Source organism: Xiphophorus couchianus, chromosome 9 (assembly GCF_001444195.1).
Source record: "Xiphophorus couchianus chromosome 9, X_couchianus-1.0, whole genome shotgun sequence".
In the NCBI taxonomy this organism is placed as follows: Eukaryota; Metazoa; Chordata; class Actinopteri; order Cyprinodontiformes; family Poeciliidae; genus Xiphophorus; species Xiphophorus couchianus.
In genome coordinates this window covers 15,623,741-15,644,667 of record NC_040236.1, presented here as the reverse complement: position 1 = coordinate 15,644,667, position 20,927 = coordinate 15,623,741, and the positions used below count along the sequence as shown (strand labels likewise).

Sequence of the window (20,927 nt, the reverse complement as noted above, 5' to 3'; positions counted from 1 at the left end):
CTTCTGTCCGTCTGTCACTTCTCCTGATCTTTTTTCCTCTGTTCATCTTTCCATCAGCTCTTTCCTGTCAACTTAAAACCTTGGAGTTTACCAGTGTACCTCGGTATTGATCAGCTGAAGCTCTGTGTAGTCCCAGGTCTAGACAAGCGCACTGATCCTGAGCGATTATTGAGCTCAAGTAGCGCACTCTGATAGCATGTCCACTCAAAGGTATCTTGGCCTCGGGTCACAGAGGAGAGATCTCATTAAAAGTGATTTGTAAATTACCAAAGGTGGCGGGCAAACAGTGGAAAGAAGGAGGTGAGAGCAGTTCAGTCAGCCAACCAGATGGCATGCCTCCTGTTGGCATATGTGTGTTTTTGTTGTTGAAAGCTTTATGATTCTGACTTTATATATGGTTCTAGCAGGTGGGAGAGATTATGTTGAAACTTAGGTCCTAAGTCAAGAATGAGAAAAATGTACCCTAGGGGGCAGATCATTAGACTAATTTGATGCAGACCTACATTTTAATTCATTCCCTTAGACATATCTTAAAATATTTATTGTAGCTCTACACCATATGCATTCACGTTTACACAGCCAACTATGTAATTCTTGCATCATTTTATATTTGATAGCTTTTAAAAGGGAGACTGTGTTGAATCCCTTCCAACCTTTTTCCACAAATAATCATTGATCATGAAAGAAAGACCTTTAAAAAAAACCACAATAACCTGATTACGTAAATGCTCACTGGGCTGTAATGTAGATTAGATTTGACTGTCCTGACGTCAGCTCATAAGTGTGATAACTTCAACTTATGTTCAAAACTGAGGGACAACTTTAAGAAACAGGAGAACTGTCGACCAGCTGCCTTCTGGATAGCTTGAATATTGTTCCCTTTATCTGTGCAACTTAAAATTTTAAAGTATTTTATCCAGCCTGGATGTTTTCTTTGAAAGAAAAGCCCTTTATGCAAAATACAGAGAAAATTCAAGATTTTCTCTCCTACAGAACAAAGTCAGTAATTGGCAGAAATTCCTATGAAGCACTTTCATCGTTGCTATTGGTCTCTTGTTTTTACCCATTTGGAAGAAAAGTCCAGTTTCACCAATGTCATTGCTTTGCAGCATTTTCTAAATTTTCTTTAAAAAGACAAAAAAAAAACATCCTCACTATTTCTTGTGATGCGCTATAATTTTTTTATGCCCTTCTTCTTGCTGATACCTTTGCATGATGAGATGTTCTGGATATATATATGTATATATATATATATATATATATATATATATTTTTTTTTACCTTTTTGCAAATTCTGGCTTTAAAAATATGTAAATTGGTAAATATAAAGAAGAATCTTCTTAGATGGTTTATCTTAATTTCTGGATAATCAGATTCACTATAACTCATGTTGGGGGTGTACCCAAAAAGAACAAATGTTGAAAATATTCAGTAGTTGGTTCTGTAAAGCGTGAGTGTCCATACTTTTTCAAGCAGGTTATTATATCTTTATTTTTTACACACATTCCCCTAACAAATTAGTTTAATTTCAGTTTGATTTAACAGGATACATTCCACAAAAACAGGTAGGAGGACATTTGAAATATTTTGTATTTGTCTAGAAACCCGGGGTTCTTAAAAGAGTTTGTTCACTTTTAAGAGTCACTGTAAAAAGAAAAATAACACTGCCTCCCACTGAAAAAACCCAATCAAAGTTTTTGCAAATATGCACATAAAACAATTTCTTTCACCACATTGCCCACCACAATCTGGTGGCTTTACTTGGATAAGATTCAGCTGAAACTACTTGTTAAGACTCCCTTTAAAAAGATTGACCAGATTTGGGAAAACAAACTAAAAAGGTCTGCTGATATAATTGAATCCACATATTCCTGAGTGCAGGCCAGGCACTGAAAACCCGTCATGAAAAGCCTTCTAAAGGGAAAAATATAAAGCCTTTACCTTTTGTTTACATGGCTGACCCCCCTCCCCGATGATTTTAACACACAGCCTGGCCTGAAGCAAATATGTAATACTCTCTACAGACGAAAAAGAAACATAAATGAGGCTGAATTAATAATTAAGCTCTTCTGGGTAGCTGGAAGAAGTGAAATATGCTAAAGAGGAATGTAAGGGCAATAGGAGAGTCATGCAGGTATGTGATTATGTAGTCATCATAGCAAACCTTGACTCTCAGCCTGATCTACCCCTGCTAATAAACCCTGAGGAAGACCTGAATCTATCAAGACTGTGTTTTTCTAGTGCAGATTATACAGAATTTTAATTATAAACACATGAATGGCTGGTGTGCATAAATGTTTCACCATATTGATCAGCCAAGGCACGTCTGACAGGATAAAAGGGTGAATACATTTTTTCTTTACCTTATTATTTTTTATTTTATTTTATGTATTTTTTTTGCTAACAGACTACTGCAGAACTCACCAGAAACTTTTTAAAGCCCAGCTCTAAAAACGCTGTCAGCGAAGGGCCATAAAGGATTTTACCGTCATCCCGATAGTCAACACAGTTTATGTGCAACCAGGGATTTGTCCAAGTAAGGAACTGAGATAATTTTTTTTAAAGCAGCTTTATTCTTTATTAGTTTGTTTCCGTACTTAAATAATACACATCAGTCTTAGTTTGACAGATAACATGAGAGGAACTGTCTGGTGTTGTGTGATGGAGAAATAAAAGTAGATGGAAAATATATTTACAAGGCCTGTTGAGACAAAGAAAGTAGAAAGGACAAAAATGTGGCCAAAAGACCAAGAGGCAGCCTTTAAGCAAAGAATAAGGAGAGGAGGATAATGAGCAAAGTCACTCAGCCATGGAAACACTGCACACTCTTACCTATTAACACACTTATATTCCTGCATCAATGCAAACATATTCACAGTGGAGTGCACGCGGTCTGGCATGTGCATCCCTCTTCCACTCCGTACATAAACACATTAGCATTATGCATGGAAATGGTAGATTGTGGAGATGAAAGCCCTTCAGATCACTTGCTGCTCCATGACACAGTCGTAGCCTATCGAGCTTAGAAGTGTGTGCTTATGCCACCGACGGGTCCGCTGGGACGCTGTGAAGTCTCTTTGTTCGAGTTTGATGTGCCCTGATTGTAATACATGTATTCTAGCTGTGAAAGTGAATAAAAGTTTCCAGGTCTGGCTTTTGATTAAGAAACCTATCGAACCGTAGGCGGCTTCAGAATAGCTCTCAGATTAATTAGTTAGCACCTGCCCTCCCAATCTGTAATCAAAGCCAAAGCAGTGGCCAAGCAGGTGATTTCACATAACCTCACCCATGTACAAAAAATGGATTTTAAGAAGCTTATTGAGTTTGTATGCATGTATATGTACAAGAAGTATAAGCGGTTATAAAACAAAAATAAGGATTTTATTATTATTATTATTATTTATATTGGGAGCTCAGATGATGACACACCACATATGTGATAGTTATTTAAAGCAAAAACAAAATGATTTCCTTACCTTAAGTCTGACATTTTAAATCCATCAGTTTACTAAACAGACAGGGGATGAGAGCTCAAAGTAATAAAACACAGAAACTTTGATATACAATATTTAGTCTGTTATCTGCTTTAAGTGTTGCTCTCTCTTAATCTTCCGCAGTCTAAATGTAATTCATTCATTTAGATCTTCATATCTTAAGAAATGCATCTTCCTTTTAAATAGTTTTTCATACCTCTGAGGTTCCTTTAATTGACACATTCCCAATTCTATATATTGCAAACGTTGAGTCTTCCCACTCAGTAAGCATTCACAGTAAAGGGTGATGTTGTCAGCCCTTGAGCAGGGCTGCTTAAGTCTGGTTTAATGAGGGAAAAACCTCACAAGAGCTTTTAAAAAAGGTCACAACTTGAGTTATACACTGCAGCCATGTCAGATATTGTACTAAGGGCTTCTCAGAAAACATTGACTTTCTATATTGGAAATAAAACCTTTGAGTAGATATAGTCCTCTTCATAAGGTTTTCCTTTATATCACCAGCTGCTGGGTAAGCAGGTGACACATTTAAGGGATAATGGGTATTAAAGATTTATTAGGTTATATGTTGTAATCCTGAAGCTATTATTTGCTATGGGTAGAATACGCAATAAAACCAGTCAGTGATTTAACAATCGTATCACATACTACAATAAATCAGTTTTGTGGGGAATTTTTATGTTTTGAGATGTAAAATATGGAGGCATATTAAAAGTATAATGAAGTCCTTTTTCTGTTTTAAGTTAGTTATACAAATACTTATGCTAGTTTAACAGTTTAAATCATGCACAGATTGACATGTGCATGTTTTTGGAATGTGAAATTGTTCCCTTCGTGCCAATATATTTGGTATCAATGGGCTGCAAGAGAGATATCAGAAGAGACTATTTAGAAGGTGAAGGTGGAAACAACATACATAGAGAAAGGTATTTCAAGAAAAAGGAAAAACTAAACTAGGTATTAAACTATAGAGTCCTTGTGTTTTAAATGTTAACTGGTGTAAAACTATACTTACGCAAATTGACGTTAGGTATTGTTTGTAGCTATGGAGCTTTTCGAGCTCTTGTGCTTTTAGTCCTTTTTGCTCGTGTGTTGCCTTTCTCGCTCCATTCACTGTTTTAATCATCTCCTATCTGCTCTTTTTTTTGCCCGAGCTGTTTTCTTTGGCTGAATCCTCCTCTTGTACTCTCAACTCTTTTGTGTCATCTCTTTTGTCTCATTTCCTCACTTGTCCTCCCAATTCCTTTCAGCACACACAGTGTAAAAATCTCTCTCCTCTCCTTGGCTTGCCTCCCCGTTCCTCTCCTCTCCTCGTTATGTTGTAATTGGAGCTAGAAACCTCGAGACAAACAGCTCAGTGTTCGTCGGGCTGACAGACAGCCTGTTGGCTTCCATTAAGCTTTAACAAGCCATTGGGATTGGGAAAGAAGTTGTGGAAGGACAGAGTGCCCAGCCAGCGGTTTTTATTCTCACCTCTGGTAGCAAGCACAGAAATGTGTCACAACAACAACAACACACACACACATGCTGCCAAATATCTGTGCATGTTGCACATAACTTTTAGCCATTGGCTATAAATGTTTGCTTAGCTTTTGTTCATCCAAGAAAAAACATAAGTTTGGGATAATGGGGTGTCCACGCACAGGAGGAAACGCTGAACCAGTTTGTCTCCATTTTAGTCAGAACCATTCCCCCTGTGTGAATGTGACAGCACTGTTATTGCAGTATGCAGAACTTAATCAAAAGTGTCACACAGCAACCCTGAACTACAGTGGAGATAAATGTCATCTATAACCTCTGCAGAGCATTTCCAGATGTAGTGTGTGTGTGTGTGTGTGTGAAAGATTGCAGATTTGTGGTCATTAATTTTCTCTCTCTGAAATGGTCTGTGCTTTTGGCCTTTTCATTTTGGTTTAGAAAGTAGACAAAGCTCTATTGTCAATCAGTTAAACCTGACACTCTTTACCTCTTTTTATTTGTATCTGTTTTAACCAGCAGATGGATTTTTTTTGTGTTACATCTGCAGATTTGGGGAGAGAAACTTCTAAAACGGGATGTTTTAGAAGCTAAAAAAAGCTACTTTTGAGCCAAACTTATAGATTTTAAAATAGAATGATGGCTGCAGAACTATTAGAAAAACAAAGCATTTAGCCAATGAGGCCCAGCAACCAAGAGCTGACTTTGTGATCATATTGAGGAAAAAAGACTGAGGGGGAATTTTAAATTAAGGTTTAACAATATTTGGAAACCATGATATTTTTCTACAGAAACATGTGAAGTTTTAATACGCCTTGAACCTTTTCACAATTTGTCACGTTGCAAAAATGTTGACGTGTTTTATTGAGACTTGATGTGGCAGAACAATAAATAGCAGTACATACATGTGAAGAAGAACGATAAAGTGATGGATATTTTCCAGCTGCACAAATAAAAATTCTGAAGTGTTTCATACATTAGTGATCACAGAAGTGTTTTCTGCACTACCCATTAAATAAAATCAAGTGTAATTAATTGCCTAGAGAAATCACCTATAAAATAAATAAAATCTTCCTGCGTGTAATTTAATATCAGTATAAATACATCTGTTCTGTGATGGCTTGAGTTTAGTTGAAGAACATTAAAGATTATCATGAAGACTCACTAATGTGAGTCAGGAAATCATTCAGGAAGAACGTTATTAAAAAGGTTAGAAGAGATTTCAAAACAGTATCCCAAACTCTGAACACACAAAGCACTGTTGCGCGCGTTGTCTAGCAGGAAGGTTTGTTGCAAAACTGTTTCCAGTTTTTGCAAACAGGAACATGTTTTTGTGAAAGCCGTGTAAAGGACACAGCGGAATGTGTTCTTGTCAGATTTGTAATTATAGCACTATGTTAGATTTGTCAGACACCAAACTCTGCAAAACAATTCTTATTGTGAAACACGGCTGTGGTAGTATCATGCTGTGGTGATGAAGCCTGTATAACATAATGGTTTATCCATCCATCCATCCATTGTCTGTTCACCCTTGTCCCTAATGGGGTCGGGAGGGTCGCTGGTGCCCATCTCCAGCTACGTTCCAGGCGGGAGGCGGGGTACGCCCTGGACAGGTCGCCAGCCTGTCGCAGGGCATAATGGTTTATATTAAATTATATTCATGCGTTAGTGTGGTCCAGCCAAAAACCAGACTTGAATTTAATTGAAAATTAGAAGCATCACTCTGCGTCCGATCTGACTGAGCCTGAGCAGAAAATTCAGTCTCTACATGTGAAAACCTGGTAGACTCAAGATGTTCAAAGGGTATGAATACGTTTGCAAGCCCCTTCACAGAAAGTCTTTGCTCATGCCAAGACTCTACTGAAATTTTTAAAGAGAAAAGTAACACTCAGTTAACCAAATATTTATCACTTAAGCTTAAATCTATCAAATACCGTACTTAAAAAAAACAAACACATTTTATCTGCAAACAATAGTGGGAAGAAGTTGCCATACTTTTGAGTTACTGTGAATCATGCTGGTCAGAAAAGGAACCCTCAGAGAAACATTTTACTAAATACCTTAAAGCACATTTTTAAATCTATTACCCTGGGCCAGCTTCAAGAGGATTTCATTTTTTCTTCTAAAAATTAATATTCAGAAGTGGTGCTAAACTTAAAGGAGAGTTGATGTGAAAAGAAATTAGGGAAGAAAGGGTCATGGCATCACACAAAAGAGTGAATTAAAAGCAAATTTTGCATAAATTCATTTTAATCCCCTGATAAAATATGACTGGAAATATAGGGCAGGATTCCTCTGATGAGGTGAAGAACTAAAATGTTCTTGTCATGTCAAGCAATAACTACAACCCACTTTCATGCGGATCCTCTCTTATCAGTCTGGTAATAAAGGAGTAATTAGAGCTGGAAGGATATTGATTCACCAACATGGCCTGTTGATTTACGGCAGGTTTCGATCAATTGGAAAGGCAAACTTGTTGAAGATGTTGATTTGCATCGACAGCGTTGAGGATCCTTTGTCTGAACTCTGAGGTCCAATTGTTGGTGACACAAAATGGATAAAAGGCTTAAGAAATGTCTGTGTCATTGTTATCTTGGCTTTTAGTGGGCAGTTATGCTTTTAGGTTCTGAATAAAAAGCTCAACAGTGAAATTGACTAAAGAAAAACAGAAAATGTTCATCCATCTAAATTTCCTTGAGACGACACTAATTAAAAATGTTGACCTTTTTAAAAATAAATACTTGTAATAAATAAATACTAATACATTTAATGTCGTGATGTTTTTATGCCCCCTTGACAGGAATGCTAACAACGGTGCAGACCTTTTTAAAAAGATGCCCAATGTTTTGTTTGAGGACTAGCGATTGAGACATATTTAATAACACCATCTCACTGAAATGTTCATTTTTTTTCTTTTGTTACTATTTCGCAGATGCAATCATGCTGACAGGCTGGAAGCTGTGCTTCTACCACAGAAGCTCCTAGCATTTTGTAGCAGAAGGAAAAGTGATAAATAGTGTCCACATTCATTTCTTACCAGAAATGACACATGTAAGATTGTCCAAACCACTTGACGCTGTTTTAAGGAGTAATAGTTTGAATGCTTAATCATGTGCTTTGTCCAAATGTGAACGAGTCTGTAATGGAAAACAGGAGTAAAACAAATGTGTTCCTTCAGATTCTTGCTTTTTTATTTTATTTATTTATTTTTATCTTCACAGGCATGAATTCCTTAATAAATTTGCACCCAGGTTTATTTAGCAGAGCATCCAGTGATTTTAAAACAAGAACGAGGTTCACATTTTGAAGTCAGTCTGGATTTTCTGTATTCTAACTGTAATAAAACGTTTGCATACCTGCTTGAAATCACCGGCAGTAGAATCTTGGTAAATGTTTCAAACAAGTTACAGAGAAACAAAATGCTCGAAGCCACGAACAAGCTTGTACAAGTCTTCTTATGAGAACTGGTAGAGTTATTTTAAATCGATCGGCTTCGAGTGAAAAGTTTAGCCAGGAGAAGAAAAACCGGAAGAGTCACAGTGAAGCAACTGATAAAATTCAATTGAAGGTTTGTAATCAGATGTGAAAAGGATCTTCATTGATCAACTAAGATAGTTGCCACTTACAAATGAAGTATTTTTGTTTTTCCTTCACACTCTTTGAGTTTAAGGATAGGCTTTGTTATTTTGATACTTGCACATTACACAAGAACCCTAAAGCAAATGAATGTTTTTAGCTGAAATCATAATTGCCTTGTAGTCTTGTAGACAATGATTCATGATCTTTATTTTCCATAATTGACGAACTGTGATTTTTAGCTAAACTAAGTTAGATTAAAACCTTCAGTTTAATTCAAAATCCAAATAGTTTTCATTTATTTACTTGGTGTTTCTCTTATTATTAGAGGTACTCATGACTCTCTAATCCCACAGGATGCAGCTGTGGTTTGAATCCTAAGCAGGGTTACTGTATGTTGTTGTGCTGCCATGGTAATTACATTAAATTACTTGGGGGGAGAAACATTTACATTTCTTGAATCTGCTTCTGTAGATTCTGGCTTCCTCCTTCACCGTGTTATTATACCTGGTATGTATTTTTCCCATCACAGTAATTGCTCCTTATAGAATCTCAGGTCTGGGCCCAGACAAGAACATATACAATCGGCATTAATTCTTAGTTTCCTTCTTGTGCATATATTAACAGCTTAACATGTACAACATCACCTCTGATGCGGCGCAGCGGTTTAAGGGTTTTTTCACAGGGTTTAATCTACCATTCCTTAGCTTAATGCCGATGTGTCTAGAGTAACACTTTACATTAGAAAGCCACAGGCCACATTAATTACCCACCGGGCCAACTCTCACTGCAGGATCTTCTACACAAACAACTTCCCGAGTCCCCATTAAAAAATAATTCATCAAACCATAAAAAAAAGAGGTTTGTTTATTTAAAAAAAAAATATGACTATTTCCTTGAATACTTTCATTCCTTCTCTCTGCCCTGGCTTTTTCTGCATAAGGTTAGTGAGTAAGTGGTTTCCAATTCCTATTAATGATATCCATTAATTTTCTGTGAAAAAGGATTTATTTTCCTGTCCTTGTGGAGACACTTTGCCTCTGCCACTATTGCTGCTGTAATTTAACAACTATTACTACTGTTTGTCTAAGCCCCCAAATGCTCAAGTTTGCTTTAGGCTACTCTGTCTTTCTCCCTCTCTTTATCTCTCTTTCTCTCTTTGTAACTCGTCCCTCTTTTCCTCATCTGCTTTTCTCCAATCTGCTTCCCTTGGCACAATTTCATTGTATTCACCGCTGTTGGTCCCAGGAGCTTGTGGAGCCAAAAAAACAACTTTTCTTCTGGCATTTTTCTAATTGATCCTTGGCAGCCTGTGCTGTGGTCTCACTGTAGTCTTGTCTTCAATAATTCATAAGCGTTTTCACAAAGAGGGAGTTCATTAAATGTACTTGTGTAAAGATGATATAGAATATTTTCATTTGCACATGTGATATCCTTCATCCATAAACACACTGATAAATGTTCAAGACATGAAAAGCAGACATTTGTTATTCCAGTGCAATGATTTAAAAGAAAAAGGTTAGCATATTTACTAGAGATAACACCAGCCTATAATAAAATAAACTAAATGGTAAAGATAAAACAGTGGACAAAACATCCGTAACAATATAACAAATGTTCTAATAATGGCCATTTCTCAGATGTTGCTTATGCATATCAAATAATTCAAACTGTCAGCTCACTGTCAGCTTGCAGTATTTGTAAATGATCTTAATGCAGCAGTATTTCTGTAAGCAGACATTTGTTGTTTCTATACTGTTTATATTCTTCTGGCAGAATCAGTTTTCCTCAGCATCTTTATTTCCAATAATCTAGTCAGGTAATACTTTTGCATATCCATGATTATTTGTGTTGTGATCTGCAAATGGTTTGATACATTTTTAAAACATGAAACCCCATCCCTTAATATTATTATTATTCCCCCACTTCTGGACTTCACCTTTGGGACTTTGAAGTTCTTTCATTCTGACTCAGTTCGCTGACAAAAATTTGCTTCTGTTAATATTCATTAAAATGAAATGAGCTCTTTTACTATTGTGTCGTTTTCTTAGAAATTATTTTTGCACTGTCTTATATTTTGAATTCTTCTTTGTGCAAAACAAAATCCGATGATGCATCAACAAAGGTTTTTGATGTGTGCTTCATCGGTGGGACTATGAAGTCATTGCCTCTAATTTGGCCTGGTTCACCTCCATTAATCAGCTTCTTTCTCAAGATTTAGTTAATTAAAATATTTTTTTATTCATTTGTCATTAGAATTTAATACCCTTTGCACTGTCTGTGCTGCTATTTTGAGGAAATCACCTCAGCTGCTCAAATAAGTGGTAATGCTGAGTATAATTATGCTGACAGCTGTTTGTGAGGCCACAATAAAGAAAAACAGATGATTCGTCAGATGATTCATTACCTACGCAGCTCTTCCTTTAACAGGTCATTTTATATTAATATTTTTGCAATTAGTGTGCAGATAACACATATGTCATTTAGACTTATGTGTAAGAACCAATAAGTGTATGTTCACTTTTGTTCCAAAGTGTTTTTCAAATATTTAATTCGGTGCCAAAGTAATTTGTCAGTTTTTCAATTTAAATGTAATTCAGTTAGAGAGCGATGATGCAGTTTTCCGTAACTGAATTTTTGTAGATGAAGTTGCACGTAGTTGCCCTCACCTCTGTTGTTTACTGTAAACATTGCAGATTTCATGAAATGAAAACATTTGATTATTACTCACCATTACTGCCAGACTTGGCTTCTCCCTGTAAAGCTAATGTTGCAAAACATGTTACGGTTGAGAGCCATTCTCAATCAGGAAGACAGTTATTATAGCCATTAAAATCACTATCCACTTTATGTAATGAAGGCAATTAAACAGAGCTACCTTGGCTGGAAAACATATGCTCATTACCACCCACAGAGGGAAGGGAGAAAGTAAGTCGTTTTATTTGGCCGTTCATTAACTCCCACAAGTTTAATACAGGAAATATTTACGCCATTAAGATGGTTTCACTAGTTGACTGATGACCCTTCTGTCTGTGTGTTGTTGCATCTTTCTCTGCAGGAATACTGTTTCAGGAGAGTTTCATCGAGGAGCCGGATGGCCTGGTGTCTGTAAATCTGCTGGTGGTGTCTGCCGTTTCAGCCTTCTCCACAGGTGCCATCCTCTCTGGTCTCACTGTCTGCTGGATCATGAGCCACCGCCATAGGAACTCCCGTGGTTCTGGAGCCAACGGCGCCCGTCGCAAAAATGATAAAGAGCAGACCATGATAGGCCAGGGTCGCAGCGGCTCAGTGATGAGCGTGACCAGAACGAGCGGAGGCGAGAGACGGCGCTCGCAGCCAGATAACCTGTTCGTGATGCCCAACGTTTGGCCTAAAGGAGAGATTGACCCAGGTTTACTGCCCACTCCTGAGCAGACCCCGCTGCAGCAGAAACGAGTCATGCGCCTCCCAGACACCGACTGGGACCAGAGCCAGACCTTCCTCACCTCCATGGGAAACCCGTGCCCTGGCAACGCTGTCATCTACCTGAGCTCCAAGTTTCTGCATGGAGGCGGCGGAGGAGGGGGTTTGGTACGAATAGAGGATCCCGGCGAGGTGGTGCTGCCCCCACACTCTGATCGCCAGCGTTACCTCATCCTTGCCACCCAAAGAGGGGAGCATGGAGGCAGCCGTCCCACCGGCAGCCTGAGGAACTCAGCAGGAGAGTACATCTACCCTGCCACACCACAGGATTCGCCAGATCGACGTAGGGTGGTCTCTGCTCCCACCCCACATGTGGACTACGGAGAGCCTCGTTGGAGTCATGAGGCGCTCAACTACAACAGCAACAACGGTATGCCCTATTACGCCCAGCGCCAGGGTCTCATCAGGCCAGACGTGCACGGACCTCGAGGTCTGGGAGAGCTGGCTGAATTCAGCCACCTTCTGGGGAAGAACATGGGAGAGCACGCCCCCAGTGGCCAATGAGGTGAAGTCAAGTGAGCGTTGATGCTGAGCTCTCTGGAAAAAAAAAAAAAACATTCCTGCCAATAGAAAACTGGAAAATATCCACCCCTCAGACTCGCCGTCCTGATCCGACCTTATCCTTTCTGTCCTCTCTCACTGTCATTCAATGTTCTGACGTCATTCAGCAAACTGCAGAGAGAGGCAGAGAGAAAAGAGTTGAAAGTTGAGATAATTCTCAAACCATTGAGTTTCTCTGTTCATAACCTGTGGTGTGCCACCCACAGTTCATAGCTCTGACACAACAAGTCTCACAGGAAGGTAAAGAGTGGGGCCACGAAGAAATAGGAACCTTCTTGAAAGGACAACTGAAGGATTTATACCTAAAACAACAACAACAAAAAACAATATTCCTCGCAAGGACAAATGTGACAGGCCCCCCTTGACCACTTTGTTCATTGATCGGATCTTCTTTTGGTGAATTTTTTTGTCTCTGTTGTCTTGTGCCAGTGGCATCCAGCAGACAACGATGTACTTTATTTTGGATTTCAGATAAGACAAAACTGTTGTAGCTCTGCCAGAGGACCTTGAAAAAGACAGAAATCATACATCATGTAAGGGTGTGTGTTTGGCCACAACAATCCCAACCAGCGTCCTGTCTTAACTGTGAAGTATGGCTATATAATGAATTTGGTGATAATATTGTTTATACAGAAATGATTTTATTGTGTGTAATTTTAAGTGTGATTACCAATCAGAAGGTTAAGTGGCTGATCATGGCTAGTTAGGGCTGTACAGAGCCATGGTGAAGTAAGAGAAAGCAATAATTAGCTAAATGAATGACAATGACGAGAAAAGGACTATCTAATTTAAGTATTTTTTTATATAAGTCTTTACAACAAAGACAAGGACAGTTTCTGGCTCTCCACATGCCTGGGTCTGTCTGACCCGACCCAAAACAAGGCCTCCCTGGGATCCGTGGTGCATTTGAAGAAGGGGAATGTGAGCTGTCTGACGATCTGACCGAGGCGGAGATTCTCCGCCGCTTGGGAGCTCCAGTCAGTCTCTTTTGCCGACACTGAGCCTCTTTGTGCCCCGGGTGCAGGAAGAAACTGCGGCCACAAATAACAATTAAGAGTCAGGGATCTGACTTACCACAGCGTAGCAGAATAGCAATGAGGAGAGCTACAGCTCCATCCAGTCAGGTTTGGGCATCTCCTGTAGATCAACGGTCGTGGCAAATCACTCAGTCGGCAGTACAGGGAGGACCTGGGGCCTGAAGCTGCAGCGGGGGTCAGTGTCAGGACACGGCTAACCATCACAATGGTCATCCCTGGTGGCTTCATCCCTTTTTTTTCCCTTTCAGTGTGACTCCCAACAAAAACTAGATAAAGAAAACAGATGGTCATGCGCACACTTGGGTGTGGAGTTTCTCTTTCACTCCGTTGTCTGATCTTTTCATGTTTTATGGTTTTTTTTGTCCGCTTTCATCCGTTCTTGATTCAAATGTAGATATGCTTAGCTTTAATCCATCTGGGTCAGGGTTCAGTAAAAGGTGGTATTTAGCTCTGTTTGCATCTGTCAGCTTGTGTATGAGAAAGTCTCTTAGGGCTTGTTTACATCACTGTGTTGCTCATATTGAGTGCAAGAAGCGGCTTTGATCAGTTTCGCTCTCACCCCCACCCTTCTTATCTTTTCAACCCCATCCGCCTTACATTTACAAATAGGTACTAACAGTGTCACTGCTTTGTGTGGGAGCAGTGTGTGCTGTTGCAAAATGTAGGCAAAATGCATCAGATTGGGCCTGAAATCCTGCTGTAATAGAAGAACAAGTTGGCGCTTTTTCTTTACATGACTGATATTGTTAATATAACAAAGCCACGTGTGTTTTATGATTTACAGCTTAGTTTAAAAGGGTCTGGTAAAGTCACTGAGATAAAAAAAACAAAAAAAAACTCAATAATGCACACTGCCTTGCAAAATTATTTATGCCCTCTGAACTTTTCCACATTTAGTTTCATTACAATAGCAAAGCTTTTGGATTTTATTTTATAGACCAATATCAAGTAGTGTGTTACTGCAAAGTGGAAGAAAAATGTTACATCATTTTCAAAATGTCTTGCAAATAAAAATCCACAAAAGTAGGAAATGCATTTGGATTCAGTCCCATGACTCGATGCAAGTGTTAGAAGCACCTGTTGCCTTTATTCTTTGAGCTGTGTCTCTACCAACTTTAACATTTTGTTCCTGTTCTTCTTTAGAAATCTGCTCAAATTCAGTCAGATTGGATAGAGATCTTCCTACTCATTTGGATTTAGGAGTGGACTTTGACTGGACCAATCTACCCCAAAGCATTTCATTAGATCTTTTGCTGTATGTTTAAAGGTTTTTTTCCCGATGGGAACCTCTGAGCTAGTCTCATTAGCTCCAGCCAGCTTCACTGTGGAAAAGTCCCATCAGATTGACGTTCAGCATTAGTTTTCCACCAAGCACACCATGTCTTTTTACGTGGCTTATGGCAGACTGCAAACTAAAATAGAGGTGGACTGAATTTTATTTAGTGATATCAGAATGAAGGGGGTTGAATAGATTCACTCTTGTTTATACAAACGCACGAGAAAGCCATATATCCTCTTCCTTCCACTTCACAGTTTTGTGTTACTTTGTGTTTGTCATAAAATCCAGAAGAAATGCACAAGAATTTGTCTTAACATGATGTGAAGAATCTCAAAGGTTATGAACATTTTCTGGAAACACAGAAAATATGTTTCTGTGTTTCAGGACTAGTTGTTCCCTCTGATTTACTGCACATTTGACCCAAATGTTGAAACTCTTCTGTAAATTAGGAAAATGTATCATGTTTTCAGCCACTGCTGTTTGGCAATATGATGGTTCACTGAACTGAGCAAAAGAGCACCGGACCCCCAGGCTGAGTTATAGTGGAATTAAAATGTAGAAAAATAACAGCCTGGTGTAACATGCAGAGGGACCAAAATAGCTAGAACAAACCATTTTATTAGTGAGAAACCTGGTGACAGAGACAGCCTTGTGTCACTCTGCCTCCTCACCAATTGGTACTATTAATATACCAATTGGTATATTAATAGTACCAATTTTATTTTGCCTCAACCTCTTTCAATTACATTCATGTAAGCAAACCAGTTTTTCCCATGCAATTAACCATTGGCATAACCTATCAGTTTATTTTTGTTGGCAGTAAAGTATTTTTTTTGTGAATAATACGTAGTTCTGACAGAATCCTCACATTTCACATAATGTAATTACATTTTCCAGTTATATTTTCAGAACATCTTAAATCACACTATCGACTGGTGGTGGTTTTAATTCCTCTTCAGGCCATTTGATGCAATGAAATGAGACATTATGACGTCAGATCAAAGAACAATAACTACACACGTTATTTATGCTAGTAGCCATAATTTGTGTGAAACATCCTGTGGCAGGTTTAAACTGATGCATGGCTGTTATGAAGAATCATTTGGATAATAACCTAAAAAAAGTTTGATATCAAATGACGAAAACTACAAAAATAAAAACTCTTGAAAGGGTGAAATGACGAGCCCCTCGCAGTCCACAAAGAGGAAAGAAAACCTAGGCCTTTATGAAAATAAAATCGCATCTTTTGTTTCCTTTTAAGAGTTTCCTCTTATTGCATGTGTTTTAGGAACTCATTTAGTTGCCATGTGTTATCTTATGCATACAAAACATAATATTTCTTCTAAATATACAGACATTGCTCTACCATTATTTTCTCATTTGGAAGTAAAAAAAACTTTTCAAAAATGTCTTACGATTCGCCGTGTTTACTTACCTGTCATTTTTCACAAACAGGCTGAATAAACCCATGGATCACAAGTCATTCATTTATAATTTCAAGAATACTAAGAAACTGACTAAAACAAAAACTGTATTTCTTTTGTCTTCAGGATATTGATAAAACATTGTCTTCCTTTAGAACCGATAAGCATCCAAATGAGGAGCAGCACCCGTCAAATATCTTGATGCCCAAGAAGTCTGTTCAAAGCCTTTCTTCAGTCTCCATAGTAACCATCTGCTGTACTGGCCAAAAGGTGGTGGTTGCCTTCACCACTTCCCTTGTCGCTTCATATTTCAACTAAAACGTAAACCACAGCATGAGGACAATTGGAAGCAAAAAACACTTCGGTCTCTTTCTCGCTGTTATACACATTTAGTATATGCTTGCTGCTCTAAATATCCTAAGTTTATTTCTCTATTTAAATAAATCTGTTGTAATAAATACATGGGAGTTTATTCTTATCTCTGTCAATAAATTAAGCATAAACTCTACTTCATAGAGCAATGCGAGACTCTACAAATGTATAAGCAGTCATTTTCAGACTCCCTGTATAACAAATCACATGACAAATGTGTGTGGCTGATTCTCATACTGTCTGAAATGATCAGCTCTCAAGAATGGAATGGTTTTGCTGACATCGTAATGGTGCTTAATGTTAAACTCTCTGTCTATCCATTACACTTACCAGCTTTCTGTGAGGAAAGTCATGAGCAGTGTAAACACATCTTTGGTAAAAGGCAGGAATAATGTAACCGATTTCAAACTTTATCAAAATAAAAACCCTCTGAAGAAGAAATTTGCACACTGTCAAACTGGCTAAATACGTTTTGTAAGACAGGGTAGGCTTACCTGCTTCTTACAGTGAGAGCTTTGAAAAATTTACTTTGAAAATTTGAGCTTTGAAAATATGTTGCTGCAGAAGAGGTTTGGACCTTGTGAGGCAACAACATGCATTGCTGTGAGGCATACAGCTTGGAGATGGCTTACAGAAACAGTACTGCCAGTGTGAAACTATGATAAAGAATGCTGAAAGAAATATACGTTCATTTATCCAGAACACAGACAGCAACAACAGTCTGCATGGGAAGAAGTCCAGCTTTGGCTGTAGGATGTGAAGTGTGGTTCTTCAACCTGTCCAAATGCAAACCTTTCTCAAAATGTACTCTGGCACGAGCTGAGAGAAAGATTTTCATTTGATATACAATGAGAATGTGTGGAGAAAAAAAATTACATGAGGCAGTCCCGTTAAAAAGATTTATAAAAGCAAGACCAAGCATAGGAGGTCAGACAGGCAAATGTGATCTTAATATATTACTCCCTCGCTACATTAGCGCACTGTATGCTTTACACATTCGACCCTGAAACGGGTCATTAGTGTCGAGGACCGCTCCACTCTGCAAACCTCAGCCTCTCATCCTGATCCCGTGTTCCCATTTCTGGGTCTTTATATGCGCGTTTTTGAATGTGGCCTCTTTATCTGGGCCCGGCGTGCCCACCCAGCCGTGTCCTCACTCCGCATCTCTTCTGGTGTTTCACTAAACATGCTTGATGAGGCAAAGTACACGCCAAGCCCCTCTAATGGCTTGATGTGCCCCCTGAGAAAGATTGCTGCAGACAGGTTGTCTCTGAGAGGGAGCTACTCGTTCAACCAGCGCTTTCTGACCCTTTACAGACCACCAGCCACACACGCACATGCACCCCCACACAAGTACCCCATTTGACAAATTGGGGAATGTAATTGAATTAAATCAGAAATGAAACTGGAGCCCGACACAGGCCGGTTCAAATAAAGGTAGAGCACTTCATGATGTTATCTTACCGACTGCACAATTTGATTACTTTAGTTCAACATTACAAGGCAGCTAAAGTATTCAGGTATAACCTCATAGAGGCAAGTATGTTTATTAAAGCCCTCATCCTCCCTCATCTCTCCATACTTCATGTAATTCCCATTTCTCTTCCTTCTCTTCTAGCAGCTGCTCTTTGTGTTTTTAAGCCCCTTTGACTGGGAACCCATTCGTATTATCTCCACTAAGCAAAAGCCGGGGTTTTCATTGTGTTTTTTCAGTGTTAAAGGTCTGCAGGTTAACTTAATGATTCAAAAACAGCATTTTTTTTTAGTAACACTCCCACCCTCCTTTAATTCATGTCAAATCCTAAATGCTAAGCTTGTTCTTTTACATGTTTATCCAGCTTCTCATGTGAGAAATTGCTTTTCTTTGCCGTCACTGATTGAGTTGGGAGTTTTTTTTCTTGGCCCATTTTCAGTGGTTTGCATAAGTATTCATACCCTTAGGACAATTTGTCATAATGCACCAACTTCAATGCATTTTATTTAACAGACCATCACAAAGTAGTGCGTAATTGCGGCTGGATTGTGAAGGATATATCCTTTTTGAAAATCTTTACAATTTACATTTTCAACTGTAACTACAGCTGTAGGTTTTTTTACTTGCAACTCCTCTAGTTCTGCGAATCTACAGGAATGTGTTATTTGCCCTTTCTTTCCTTCTTTATTTCTTCCTTTTTTCCAAAATAGGAAGAAAAGGATCTCCACAGTTTCACCAGTGAAACATAGTGGTGTCTTTATTGATGTTTGGTGATTATATGTTGGAGGTTACCTGTGCTAGTCTTTCTCCACACAGAGCTGTGGGGTAACATTTTTAATTCTGGACATTTTTGCCCCTGTGGCAGTGAAAGATTTTCCACTTTAGCTTTGGGCCAGATTTGGTCTAAATTATGCTGTGTGTTTACTATTCTGAACATTTTTAACCAAACTCCAGTACAGCCGTATTTTTCACTTAGATTAAAACTTCTGAAAGCTATTTGAATTAATGTGGGAGTATTAGAATAAAGGGGACAAAGTGAACTGGTTGCAAATGCACATTGAAACTTTCAGATATGATTTTTTTTTTTTTTTAAACCATGTGTCATGTCCCTTTTAGTTCACAGTTATGCACCAATGGATTTGTCTAATACTTAAAATTCCTGGCTTGTGGTTGAAAACTAGCAAAACGTGAAAATCCCCAACTGGTGTGAATACTTCTGCAAGGCAAAATAAAGAGCTTCTCTGTTTCACATATGCACAAAATTCCCATTTACACGCTGTTATCATCTTGTGTTTTTGCTCTCATTGAACACACCGTGCCGCTGTGTGTGTTGGGTTTGGGGTTTTTTCACCATGTGGCCCTGCAATGTGAGTCCCCAGCCGATAACTGCCGTCTTGCCCCGTCTGCATGTTCCTCTTCGTATTAACGGTTGTTCAGAGACGGGGACTAAATTTTTAGAAAGGCACGTCATCAAGCTGCTCCCATCCAAGCCAACGTGCAACAGGAATAAGCACAAAAGCAAGATTCCAGTTGACATTTGCGTTTTTGTGAACTTATATGTGTTTAGTCGGCACTGATGATTTGTTTGCCTTTTTTTTTTTTTACTTGTTTTTCTGTGGTAGACATTTGATTTAAATCTTCTGTGGGATGGTTTAATTCTCTCCTGTGCTGAATTTTTTTCAGTGATGACAATGAAGCTCAACCTGATGACTATCATCATTATTTTTATTATTATTATTATTATTATTATGAAGCAGTACTGTGAGCACCGAAGTGTTGTGTCCTGTTTAAATTATGAATTACAAGAAGAGAGGAAGTAATTTAACTTATAAAGACTAATGTGGAGTCTCCTGCTACTGTGAAGGATCCCCGTCATCCTGTCGCCCCGACCAGAGGCTGAACTCCCGCACTCCTAGTCAGCCCAAAGGCAGGGTGTTTGGGTGCAATGGGAGCTTTGAGATGGCTGTCATCAGATGGCAACACATGTCCCTGCTATGTGTACATAACCTAAATGCTTACATGTAATTTCAGTGCAGTAGCTGCATGACAACACAGCCTCCGTGTGTGTGTGTGTGTGTGTGTGTGTGTGTGTGTGTACTGAAGTAGCGATGTGTGAATTTGTACCGTACATGCAGGTGTGTGCGCTCGTGTCCGCAAACAAACGTGTCTCTTGTCACACAGAACGCCAAACACATGCATGCACCCTCTGACAGCTGCACAGCACACACACGCAGGCACATGAAAACCGGACTCACTCCAGCAGTTGTTCACCGTCCACCACAATGTCCCGAGCTCTGCCTGTCACTCCGCATGGAGACTTTGCTCTGTGTTAATTTTCTTATTCTAATAAACCACTCAGACATTCTTGTCTAAGTTGTGATCATTGACTGCAGTGTCTTTGACTTTTTATTTACTTCCTGTATTTAGCTAAAGCAAAATGTAAAAACAGTAGCACATTGAGTTCCTCTACAGCAATGTATGGATAACGGATTTTACAACACGCCTTTTTTTAAAAGGCGCACAGCAGAACAAAACTGCTAATTCTGCAAAATAGATCTTATTTAATGACATTACATAAGGTACATTAATCAGGTGAACCAGTTTATTTACAAAAAAACAACAGATGAGACTTTTACTAATTTTGAAGTGAATCCTGAGTCATTCATTTTAAAGCTTATTAACTTTAATATTAGTACTTGTTTTACATACATTTTGCAAAGTAGAACATCCTTTCTCAGATGGAAATACCTTTCTAAAAGTAGCCATCATTACCTG

General features: G+C 38.7%; 1 protein-coding gene across 1 annotated transcript in view; it reads left to right on the top strand.

Moving 5' to 3' along the window:
- sema6bb (sema domain, transmembrane domain (TM), and cytoplasmic domain, (semaphorin) 6Bb) overlaps window positions 1-20,539 on the top strand; it is a 183,217-nt gene extending 162,678 nt beyond the window's left edge. The window contains exon 17 of the mRNA XM_028027955.1: window positions 11,602-20,539. Within this exon, the coding sequence (XP_027883756.1) occupies window positions 11,602-12,509 (908 nt within the window). The 3' untranslated portion in view covers window positions 12,510-20,539. The remainder of the gene's footprint in view (window positions 1-11,601) is intronic.
- The last annotated feature ends 388 nt before the right edge of the window (window positions 20,540-20,927 follow it).